Source organism: Dendrobates tinctorius, unplaced genomic scaffold, assembly GCF_039654945.1.
Source record: "Dendrobates tinctorius isolate UK_male_01 unplaced genomic scaffold, ASM3965494v1 ptg000022l, whole genome shotgun sequence".
NCBI lineage: Eukaryota > Metazoa > Chordata > Amphibia > Anura > Dendrobatidae > Dendrobates > Dendrobates tinctorius.
Genome location: NW_027361690.1, coordinates 45,080,221 through 45,093,329, shown reverse-complemented (window position 1 = coordinate 45,093,329; position 13,109 = coordinate 45,080,221). Strand labels below are relative to the sequence as shown.

The 13,109-nt window shown below is 42.9% G+C and overlaps 1 protein-coding gene across 3 annotated transcripts in view; it reads left to right on the top strand.

Annotated features, from left to right (window-relative positions):
• The window catches only part of CEMIP (cell migration inducing hyaluronidase 1), a 120,348-nt gene extending 108,304 nt beyond the window's left edge, over nucleotides 1–12,044 (top strand). For all 3 annotated transcript variants that reach the window (XM_073568667.1, XM_073568670.1, XM_073568668.1), the window contains exons 26-29: nucleotides 3,394–3,483; nucleotides 4,377–4,534; nucleotides 5,598–5,698; nucleotides 8,196–12,044. In XM_073568667.1, coding sequence (XP_073424768.1) covers nucleotides 3,394–3,483; nucleotides 4,377–4,534; nucleotides 5,598–5,698; nucleotides 8,196–8,323 — 477 coding nt within the window. In that variant the 3' untranslated portion in view covers nucleotides 8,324–12,044. The remainder of the gene's footprint in view (nucleotides 1–3,393; nucleotides 3,484–4,376; nucleotides 4,535–5,597; nucleotides 5,699–8,195) is intronic.
• The last annotated feature ends 1,065 nt before the right edge of the window (nucleotides 12,045–13,109 follow it).

Genomic DNA, 13,109 nt, shown 5'->3' with positions numbered 1-13,109 from the left:
GGGTATTAGGGAATTTCATAAATTACTATCCTGTGAGATGTTGTATAGAAATGTTCTCTTTAGTGCGAGGACATGCTAGTAAACAGCATGGCTCCCTCCAACGAGTTCAGTTAAACATTGAGTTAGCAAATTTATAGTGGGTAGAAGGGTAATATAAGATTAGCGGAAAGGGTTTATTTTTTATTTTTTTTTTTAATCCTTGATACATCACCACTCTTATCATAGATTGTGTCTGGTTGGTTTAACAAAAATACATTTGCGGTAGTGATATAATCCATATGTATAATGCCAAAAAAGGAGCAGCAGCAGTCTTGTAGGGTTAGTTCTCAAAACCCAAGAGTGCAATAATCTAGGTAAATATTGCCCACTGTGCACCAACCTTTAGGCCATCAGGGGAAAGAGTCCTACAGAAATTTGATACTTGCCATCCCTTTGTTCATCAGGGGGAATAGAGTGAAAAAGATCCAGATGTTCACAGCGATACAGTTCTTTTAACCCTAATGTTCTTCTACCGGTGTCTGCCCAACAGCAGTAATGGGAGCTAGCTCCGTTTGTTCCAGCAGATTGCCTTGATCTCGAACACATGCTAAATAACAGATTAAATAGCTTAGATTCATCAGACTATTAAGAATCTTTATGCAAAATAAATTAAAAAGCGCTCATCTTATAATAGCGATAAATTCATGTACAAAAGCCACCTTGTGGCATGCTAATCAACAAGTAGTATAAGGCTGAGTTCACACGTGGCTTTTTTTTGCGTTTCCGCGGCGGTTTTAACCGCACGATTTTGCCGCGAAAAATAAGCATCCCATGCATTCCTATGGGATTCTGCAATGCTGTGCTAATGCTGCGGTTTTTACTGCGGCGGAAATGCTTTGTGGTAAAAAACGCAGCATGCTCATTAATTTTGCGGAATCGCGGCAATCCCGCACCCATAGGAATGCATTGTTCTGCTTACTTTCCGCATGTGGCTGTGCCCACCATGCGAAAAGTAAGCAGAACAGTTGCAGATGGTACCCACGGTCCGGAGGAGAGGAGACTGTCCTCCTGGCTTTGGGTGCCATATCCCTGTAAAAAATTGAATTTAAAATAAAAAATATTGTTATTCTCACCTTCCGACGTACCGCGCAGCCTTCCCGCCTCTCTCCACGCTCCCGGTCCCAGTAAGCCTTTGCGAGCGATGACGTCTAATCTCGCGGGATCACGAAGTCTCGCGGTCATTTGCGCGACGTCATCGCGAATGACCGCGAGACGTCGCGATCCCGCCAGAACGGACGTCATCGCGGTAATTCTCGCAATGGATTACTGGGACCGGGAGCGTGGAGAGAGGCGGGAAGGCTGCGCGGGACGTCGGAAGGTGAGAATAACAATATTTTTTTTAATTTATTATTATTTTTTACATTCTATCTTTTACTATTGATGCCGCATAGGCGGCCTCAATAGTAAAAAGTTGGTCACACTCGTCAAACACTATGTTTGACGAGTGTGGCCAACCTGTCAATCAGTTCTCCAAGCGATGCTCCAGATCGCTTGGAAAACGCTAGCAATTCTGCAAGCTAATTACGCTTGCAAAATGCTAGTTTTTCCGCTGGAAAATCACGAGAATTTAAAATGCGATTTTCCCGCGGAATGGAATTCCGGAATTCTCACGGTAATTTCCGCGAGAGTTCTGTTACATGTGAACCCAGCCTAACAACTCCGCCACGTATTGCAAGGCTTGTCAAATGGGCGATATTGACTAATTTCCCAGAGGAGCATTACATGGCTTACAAGCCTCCTTACACTGACATGCCAGGAATGTCACTCTCCACAAGGAGAAACGTTACCCCTTAGATCCAACTCGGCCACATTAATTTTTACCATATGCATTCCTATACAAAGCTCATACACATGGCATTGCTCTGTGTATGGAGCCTTTATGTATGTCACTGTAGGATAGGTGCGGGAAGGTGATCCTACAGGAATGGGGGGTGACCCACTTCTTGACGCCGACAGACTTGAGACTGAGACAGAAATTGAGTTCAACAGGTCCGTGTTTATTCACCGCCTTTCTGACAACTTCTGCACTTCGCCACAGGAATCTCGCATTTCCTTTATACACAGACCCAGGTAACTTCACTTCTTATTTTGTACGTCGTGGCGTCCTTTGTGACTCTGTCCACTATGGCTGCCCTAGGCACATCCACCACAGTGCTTCACCATTCAAAGTACACCATCACTTGGTACTCTCAGACCGTCTCCGTCTGCCGCTACTATCCTTTGGCCACCCCCCGTGACCATCTCAACTGTCAGTTACTCTCTGAGGGTCTTCTACCGTCTTTCTCTCTACGGTAGACCCTCCTATCTAGTGAGCTCCCCTGGCTGACTGGAACTTCTAGAACCTTCCCTCAGCCTTTATACTACCAGCCCAGGTAGCTCCGCCCACCATCACCTGACAGTAACCTTTGACCAATGGCAGTTACCTTGACCCATGACTGTTACATAACCACTCTCTCCTACGCTCCCCACTGCTCTCTAATGGTCAAACTACCACATGACACCCTTTTCTCTCTTTATCTTAGCCTGCACTGCGCTATCTCTGTCTCTTACTACAGACAGACCTGTCCATCAGCCCAACCTCCCCACATCACATTGATTTTTCATATGGATTCTTGCATCTGTGAAACTGTGAGAAAGCCCTAAATTGTTTGTAATTGAATGAATGGAAGTAATATATGGATGGTGTATTGCATGTCTATGTAATAAATTGGTATACATTGCCTTCATTTTTGATGGATTTTACCCACAATCTGCCAAGAATAAAAATATTTGGCAACATTACTGGTCACATCACAGAGTAAAAATCCTAGACTTTAGCTCACACTTTAAAAGGCTGTTCTACTTTTATTAAAGATCTTCTGCCATAACATTAATTATGTTAGCTCATTAAAAAAAACAGCAATGCTGTAAATCCAAAAAATAAACTGTATTTGCCTCTTCTGGGCCCTGCTGATCCAGCACAGATTGTTACGGTAGTTCTTCAGATCTTTGATTGCTGCCATCATGCGCTGGCTGATTGCAGTCTGTGGTCGCGGTGAACATCGGCTTCACTTTACTGGCATCTCTGCTGATTGCAGAGCATGATGCCAATAGTATGGCACCTTAACTGTGAGGCCACTGATTGGCTGCACCGGTCATGAACTTTCAGTTTATAAACCAAGACCATGTGAAAGTCCACCTTGTCTGCACCCTGCAGTTTGCGGAAAGAGTACTGCCTCTTTTTCATTTCACAGCATTTACTGCTTATTTTAATTATGTATTTTTTTTCGACAAGTCAGAAGAAAATATTTGAGATGAAGCCCTGCTGCTCTGTGTTAGGCAGTGGTCGTGCTAAAAAGATGTATTCTCTTCTAGGAAAAGACCAAGGATCACTTGCTGGAGATCAAAGTGGAGTCCTACTACACCAGATACTACCATCTGAAAGACGACTTTGCATACATAGAGGTAAGTAATCTCTGCACTATCGCTCTAAAATCAATCTTACCCAATTACACTCATTTTAAAAGAGTAAAACCCTCTGTCCATAGCGTGGTACAACATACCATGAGAAGGGTTTCAAGTTTCAGCCTTGTGATATCTGGGTGTCAGCTTATAAATCATAGCTAGCGATACCCTACAGGCAGTCCTCTGACTCAATGTTGCAGAGAGTCATTGTCATTCCTAGGATCAGCCTTTTAGGGCTGCCATATACATTAGATGGTTGTCGCCCAAACGATGCTTCTGCCATTTCAGCCGCCTATCCTATTAGCGCTCGTGTGTTCTCTGTGAGAGAGCCGCCGGCTGACACATCGACCAGCGGCTTATCTCCAGGAGATCAATGTGATCGCCTCCATACACAGTAGATTGTTGTCCGAACCTGTCGACTTCTGAAAGTCGGGCCAACGTTAGTATAATGTGTATGGCGGTCTTTAGTGTTGCACGGCTCCCGTTCATGTTTCAGTCTCAGTGCTGGTTTCTCCTCTATTGTTACTAGCAATTACATTACATTTGAGCATGTTTTCCCTTATCAGAATGGTGTACCGGTAGAATAATTGCTTTATTACAGATTACCCTATTAGGGCAGTGCTGAATTGAGGGCAGCAGTTTGTAGTAAGCACCAAAGTCCCTATAGAGAGGTATCATAAATAATGCATACAGACCCGAGGCCTCCATTGTAGATATCAACAGTATACTTGGAAATAGTATATAGCCTTTGTAGTACATTACACAATAGAGCTGGTTTGGCAATAGAGGGCTCATCTATAGAAGTGTATGAATCCATATTCTGCTAACGGGACAATCGGCAAGAGCGCGTCCACTGATGTTATATATGAATGTCATGAACATTTGTATTACAGGTGGATAACAAAAAATTCTTCATGCCAGATGATGGCATACAAGTGGTTGTGATTGATGGAAGCCAAGGAAAAGTTGTAGATAGTGCAAGCTTCAAAACCGCCATACTACAAGGAATCCCAGCTCAGTTTGATAACTATGTGACCAACATCAATGACAAGTGAGTAGCGTTCTCATCGTATATCTGTATCATATACAAAATAAGCATGACATTAAGTTCCTGCACCATCCACAAAAGCCTCCCCGACTTCACCTGCAACATTTAGTACTAGTATCCTCCTATATGGAGGGGATTAATGTATGACTGCAAACTCTGTACTTCTGCTTACAGCCCTAAAATGCACACAGCAATGTCACCGCACAGGAATAACTCTGTGACCTACAGTGATGAGACACGACTCAGGGGATGTTCAGATGATGTCGCAATACAGAAATAATACATACAGTGATGTCACCCCACAGACATAATACATATAGTGATGTCACACCACATACATTTAACCACAACCCCCAAGCAGCACGGCCACTGTCTTGGGGTTATATTTGACACAGAACTTTCCTTTATTCCCTATATCCGATCACTCAATCACTCATTTGCTCATGTCACCTACATCTTAAAAACGTCTCCAAAATCCGACCTTTTCTCGCCTTTCAAACTGCTAAAACTCTTACTGTCGCTCTTATTCATTCTCGCCTGGACTTCTACAACTCTCTATTTCTCTGTCTCCGTATTTCTGTCCAGCTGCTTTACCGATGCTTCCACCTTGTGCCAGTCATTACACTGGTTACCCATTTACTACAGAATACAACTTGTGCCAGTCATTACACTGGTTACCCATTTACTACAGAATACAATATAAACTCCTATCTCTCACTCACAAAGCTATCCACAGTTCTTCCCAGTTCTGTCTCCTTCCTCTATCGACCTACACGTTCCCTCAGTTCTGATACTGACATCCTCCATAATCTGAACCTCGAACCTCCTTCTCCAAGACTTCTCTCATGCTGCGCCAGTTCTCTGGAATGCAGTATCCCAGGCCTGATATCTAGCCCTCACATTTTTAAGGGTGGGGGCTAGGTTTTGAAACCACCTATGTGACAGAGCAAAAACATCCCACCCTTAATCTCTAGGCCCAGTGCCTCTGCAACCGCTGCCCATCTATAATTATGCCTCTGCACACAGTTAAGGAAGATCTTGGCTAACAATGAGTTTTGCATTACAGCTCTATTGTGGTCATTGTATCTAAAGGACGACTTTACTACAAAGGACCATGGATCAAGGTTCTGGGGAAACTTGGAGCTGATGCAGATCTAAAACTAAAAGGTAAGGCACACTCAAGTTTTTATAAAAGCCTTAAAGAGAATCTGTTACCACATTTCACAATACAAACACATGCATTATAAAATAGATCTTAGACCCATTGAGTCTGATATAGTTACTCTGAAAATCAATGTCAGAATGGCTCTATAATCCAGCCGCTGCTTGTACTCGGCATGATATTCTAGCAAGAGTAAGGACACTGCAGAGCAGTCAATCAGGCTAGGTGGCCAGTGATTGAGTTAGACTTTCACAAAGGATTTGCAGACATTCTGACATAAATTTTCAAAGTAACAGAACCATTTTTAAGGGAATTTGTCAGCACAGTCCACCCCTGAATGTGTTTATATACTCATGTTGCTCTCTGAACGATTATTTCATCCACACCTTTACTGATGCACTCTGTTACTTCCTGACTAAAAAAAAAAAATCGCTGTTTTAATTCATATGTAAATTATTTTTAAGTGCTCTGGGAGTGTGAAAGCACTTCCCAAGCATCTGCCTCCCTCACTGTATTCTCTCAGACCCACCTTCTTGTGCTTGATTGACAGATCACTGGCTTGACTACACAGCCAGTGAACTAACAGTCAAGTAGAGAAAGGTGGGGCTGGGATGGCATAGAGTAATGGAGGCAGAAGCTTGTGAAGTGCTTTTATATGCCAAGAGCAAGAGCATTATTTGCCTATGATTTAAAACTGAGATTTTCCAGTGATTGAGCAACAGATTTCATTAATAAATTAAAGGTGTACAAATATATAACCAAAAAGGAAGTTAGAACCTCTTCTGATACGTAAAAGACATACAATGACAGGTAGCAGAATGGAGAATTTCCAAAAGGCGAATCTCACCTTTTTTTTGCAAGTTTTCCCACCTACAAAGAATGGAGAGGTCTGTAATTTTTATTGTAGTTACACTTCAACTGTGAGAGACAGAATCGGTACCTGTATTAATTGCACCTGTTTGAACTCATTACCTGTATGAAAGACATTTGTACACACAATCACAATCCAACCTCTCCACCATGGCCAAGACCAAAGCGCTGTCTAAGGACACCGGGGACAAAATTATAGACATGCACAAGGCTGGGATGGACAACAGGACAATAGGCAAGCAGCTTGGTGCAAAGGCAAAAACTGTTGACACAATTATTAGAAAAGGGAAGAAGCACAAGATGACTGTCAATTTTCATCAGTCTGGGGCTCCATGCAAGATCTCGCCTCATGGGGTAAGGATAATTCTGAGAAATGTCAGGAATCGGCGCAGAACTACTCGGGAGGAACTGGTCAATGACCTGAAGAGAGCTGGGATCACAGTCTCAAACTTAACCGTTAGTATCACACTACACTGTCATGGATTAAAATCATGCAGGGCATGAAAGGTCCCTCATCTGGATGATCCAGAGGAGGCATGGGAGAAGATAATGTTGTCAGATGAGACCAAAATAGAACTTTTTGGTATCAACTCCACTCCCAATGTTTGGAGGAAGAGTACAACCCCAAGAACTCCGTCCCAACCGTGAAGCATGGTGGAAACATAATTTTGAGGTGCATTTCTGCAAACGGGACAGGCAACTGCACCGTACTGAAGGGAGGATGGATCGGGTCATGTATCGTGAGATTTTGGTCAACAAACTCCTTCCCTCAGTAAGAGAATTGGTCGTGGCTGGGTCTTCCAACATGAACTCTATAGAAACTTTTTGGAGACAGCTGAAACTCAATATTGCCCAGCGACAGACCTGAAAGATCTGGAGAAGATCTCTAAGGAGGAGCGGGCCAAAATCCCTGCTGCAATGTGTGCAAACTTGGTCAAGAACTACAGGAAACATCAAGAACTACAGGAAATATCTGACCTCTGTAATTGCAAAAAAAAGTTTCTGTACCAAATATTTTGTAATAGTTCAAATACTTATTTAATGCAATAAATGCAAATTAATTATGTAAAAATCATACAATGAGTTTTTCTGGTTTTCATTTTTAGATTCTGTCTCTCACAGTTGAAGTTTACCTACAATAAAAATTACAGACCTCTCCATTCTTTATAGGTGGGAAAACTTGCAAAATTGGCAGTGTATCTGTTACTTATTTTCCCCACTGTATGTCTCATAGTAGATAGTAAGGGCCCTCTGAGATTATAAATCCTCTGGGGATGACCTTCCCCTGTTTACATCCAGAGTGATTGTGATGACTTTTGGAGGGAATTGCATGTAATGCCCTTCCCCAGTATTTAATCAAATGTACATTTCTTCAAAGTGAATAATAATTAAAAAATAAATGCCATCATGCTGAGTGATGAGCTCCTATAAGTATATGACGTGTATCTGCCATGACACTGCAGGTATTTTACCTCTACACAAATGGCTTGTAATAGAGGTGAATTACAGGTGACCTTCTACTGAGGAGAACACAGGCTTTCTGAGCTTGGTGATAAATATTTTTAATTTGATTTAAACGTTTTTTTGCAACAATTTTCATGACATTTCTATCTATCCTTGTGTTCTCTGCAGATAAGCTAGCTTTCGTTGGCTATAAAGGACATTTCCAACCTATTTGGACCAAGCTTGTCACAAACACAGAGGCTGCTAAGATCTTCCAAGTTGTCCCTTTTCCAGTGGAGAGAAAAATGAAATTATGAAGCTGAATGGATGAAGTTTTACCACTGTTATAATTTCCAGGCAGGGAAGGATTGCAGACATTGGCACATGTCAGAAATGCACAACCTTTCCTCCCATTGACCCTGCACAGAGTGTGCTTGTGTTATACACATTGTACCGGGGCATTGTAAAAAAAAACAACTGCGCCAACAGGCTTCCCGTATCCATCACGCCAGTCTGCTGTGTGTTCAGGGCAGTGCTATCACTGAGCAGAACTTGTCGCTGGCACTTTTGTTTCTTTGGGGATTCCTACATACCCAATTGTGTTCTCACCATTCTGCCAGGTTGGCACAGTTCCAACCATATTCATTCACTATTTTTTACATACAGTATACATGGAAATAGAGTTATTCAGGTTTAAATTGATTGTTTGCATCAAACAGATTTGTCAGAATTCTCCATATTGTAATTGTAAAACCTGAATTCTCTACTTTAACCAAATATCTGCCAAAGGACGTTGTACATCAAGGTGTAATGTCTGCCTAGTGAATGCAGGGTTTTTCACGTAGGATACGCAAAGAAGGACCTAAGTGTTACATTGAGTATATTGCCTCTGTGCCACCTCTTGCTGTCGGTGGACACTGTCATTTAGTATAGCGTACTGCCGGTGGGCACTGTCATCTGATGTAACTTGTGGGCACTGTCATCTGGTATAACGTACTGCCGGTGGGCACTGTCATCTGGCATAACGTACTGCCGGTGGGCACTGTCATCTGGCATAACGTACTGCCGGTGGGCACTGTCATCTGGTATAATGTACTGCCGGTGGGCACTGTCATCTGGTGTAACTTATTGCCGGTGGGCACTGTCATCTGGTGTAACTTATTGCCGGTGGGCACTGTCATCTGGAGTAACTTATTTCCGTTGGGCACTGTCATCTGGTATAACTTACTGCCGGTGGGCACTATCATCTGGTGTAACTTGTGGGCACTGTCATCTGGTATAACGTACTGCCGGTGAGCACTGTCATCTGGCATAACGTACTGCCGGTGGGCACTGTCATCTGGCATAACGTACTGCCGGTGGGCATTGTCATCTGGCATAACGTACTGCCGGTGGGCACTGTCATCTGGTATAACGTACTGCTGGTGGGCACTGTCATCTGGTGTAACTTATTGCCGGTGGGCACTGTCATCTGGTGTAGCTTATTGCCGGTGGGCACTGTCATCTGGTATAACGTACTGCCGGTGGGCACTGTCATCTGGTGTAGCTTATTTCCGGTGGGCACTGTCATCTGGTATAACGTACTGCCGGTGGGCACTGTCATCTGGTGTAGCTTATTTCCGGTGGGCACTGTCATCTGGTATAACTTACTGCCGGTGGGCACTGTCATCTGGTGTAGCTTATTTCCGGTGGGCACTGTCATCTGGTATAACTTACTGCCGGTGGGCACTGTCATCTGGTATAATTTATTGCCGGTGGCATTCATCCTTCATTTCTATAGCGTGCACCGATAGAGGACTTCTTCAAGTCTTCTCCCCCGAAGGTTCTTGTTAAATTGAACATTTACATTTTGCCTTTGGAGATGTTGTTTTTTAAAAGGAAATAACCCTAATATGAAGCAGAGATGCATAAGTGAAATAGTGTATAGAGAGTGTATGGAAATTACAAAGAATCTCTTCTATAGTTACTGATGAGAGGAATCCGATGATTCTGACTAGATCTATTTATAGTTGTCTCATACAAGCTCCAGTATAGTGTTGCATTAATAAGAGATTATAAGGCTATGGAGTTTTTTCAGTATGGCTTCACAGTGCAATATGCATTCTACTTGGCGACTGCTTGCTATGGCATTAGGACAATTTTGCACAATTGAGTCATACAGTATTACTAGATTAACCTCACTGTTTGTGCAAAGGTAAAACTATATCGGTTCAGGTATGTGATTGGCAGCTTGATGGCATGATACTACTTAGGGGAAATATAGGAAACAACAGTTTACATTGAGGTATAATCTAAATAAAATGATGAGCATGGCTTTTGTATGGGGAGAGGGGAGTAATCCGCTGTCAGACATCTCTTGCATCTGCTTATCTCCAGGCTGAGAACAACAGGATTGGGTATGGAAATTGAACATGCTCAATCCTAATTTCTCTTGACATTATGACAGTTTGATGAATTGGGTCCGATAAGTTCGAGTTGCGCAAAATAATGTGCACATTTTGGGGTTTTTACGTCAGTCTCAGCCCAGTCAAAGTCTGCAGAGCTTGAATGGGACGGGGTGTGGCCTGCTTGGCAAAGTCACCAAAATTGACATCACTTTAGCAACCAAAATTATGGTAGAAATGCACTCTAGTAACTGGAGTAGCATTTCTAGTAGAACACGACAGTTGTAAGATATGGTTAATTAAGAGGCGTACACCTCTTAATCAATTACGCACATCCTACTCCAGCGCTGCCTTTATTAAGACTGGCAAGAAAAACTCTAGCCTTAAACGGAACCTGACAGCAGGTTTTTCCTATGTTATTTGAGAATAGCATGAGGTTGGGGCTGAGACACAGATTTCAGCAATGTGTCATTTATAAGACTGTGTGCGGTTTCCATACAATGACATTTTTATCATCAAGAAATTATCACTGCCTGGACTACATGGCATGTGAGCCCTAGTCCGACCACACCCCCTCCTCCTGTGATAAGCAGCTCATTTTTACTAGACCTTGTACACAGAACGCTGTGATGTGTGCGGGTTAGCTTTCTGAGCGAAAACTGATTGCGTTACAACTACTGCGACCAATAAACTAAGTGATACCTTGTTGGGATCAGGGTGTATTTTCCCACATTTTGCCACGCTCAGATAAGGCAGCAAAAACCTGGTGACAGATTCCCTTTAATGAATTGGGTCCAATGTGTTTGTGAAGCCCCCATGCATTTCAGCCAGTCCTAAAGAAATAGGCTGGGTCAGCTCTACTGTGTATAGGGGCCTGTACATGGGGGGGCAATCAGATAAATTACTATGACTAACATTTCAGCTTGCAACAACATTGCAGCATTTCTAACAATTTCACTATAGTCAACTTTTACATAGTATATCGTTCCTAACTCCGTGTCGACCTGAAGTATCATACCGTTCTTTTGGCATTTTGTACAGTCACTATTTTGCTTACAATTAATGGACTAAGGCATTTTCTGTTTTTGCTTTGCACTATTAGGTAATACCGCTTCCTAGTTTTAAAACCACTTGAAATTGCCCTAGTCACTCTCCAGAATAGATGTAGTAAAGGTTGACGTGGACACATTCAGTTTCCCAAACAGGCTTTGCTAGTGGAATTTCTAGACAACCCGCAGTGCACAAGGATCAGTAGCATGGTATTTTCTGGTACACAAGCTCAGTGTTTCATGATACAATCTTGTCTCGTCTGTTTTCCATACACCGAAATAGCTGGTCCTTTTTCGGCGATAGATGTAAAAGTACTGTATATTGTTTTGTATGTATGCAATATTTCATATCGACTTCATGTGAAACAAAAAAAAAAGGAAAAATATATATATTTTGTATTTATTTATTCATCTGGGTGCCAGGGATGGACTAGATGTGTCATTATCCTGGGATTGTATAGGAATCGCTATAACTGGTTGATTTTAAATGACCTTTTTGTAAATTAGGATTTGATTATTTTGCAAAATTAGAGATGTCTGTATCCGCATTTGTTGTCTGTGTATGTATGCATTCACTTTAAAAATAAAAAGTTACTTTGTCTTTATTTCTTGAAATGCTAAATTGTCTTCATGTTCTCCGCAAATCAGCGTTACTGTACCTTCTCTCATCAAGACCCTAGGGATATGTAAAGTATGGTCATGTGTACAAATTCTTGCCCAAGTAAGGGTTGTTCAAATTTTCTTTCTTCGGGAGCGCGCACCGCTTTTCGGCCTCCCGGATTCCCCACTGAATGCCCGCTGTCACTATTCATTTTTGGATTCGTAACAGCTCTGGTTCTGCTCTAATTTAAACGTTGCTTTTTTCCTTTTGGGCCAGCAAGGGTTAATGTCAGTTTCCTTGCTGGCAGCAGCTTTGGGTGATGACCACTCCCACCATCCTTTAAATAGTCACATGATGCATCAGCTGACAGTTGGTAATAGTTATTCTATGAAGACCAGCCTAGAGATACGTGCTTTCTGGTGCCAGCGGTGAATCTGCTGCTTTTGTGGAGTTCGAGTTCCTGGTGCCATATCCTCTGCTGTTTGGAGCTGTGCAGCAAAGGTAGTATCGTTTCCCTTTCCTTGTTTGTCTCGTGATTGTCACTTCCCTGTGTTGATACTATCTGCAGTGGTGAAACTAGTGTCCTTGCCAGCCAGGGTATAAGTGACAATTAGGGAATAGGCGGAGGGAGGAAGGACCCGCATAGGGTGTTAGGGGAGCTTAGGGATAGGCACAAGTTAGTGTCAGGAGGTTCCCCATCCTTCGCTCCCTACTGTTGTGGCCTTCCTCTCCCTATTCCCTCCCGTTGTTTTTGTATGTTGGGCCGTCCACCGGACTTACCCGCACCGAGCATGACAGCCCCTCTCCTTTTACCGTGGGCATAATACTACTCAGACAACACAGGGTGAGGGTAAAACAGTTTGGCAATACTTTATTGAGCCACAAAACAAGCAAATGGCAGAACAGTCCCAGCAAAATACCCAAGATGGGGCAAAATTAGAGGCTCAACCTTCCGCTGACTCGCTGGGATTAAACCAGCTGCGACTTCCAGGGCTGACTACCCCCACCTGTGGCACACACAGAGAGGAGGTAACGACAAGCTTAGGAAGCTGACAGTCCATTGAGGTAC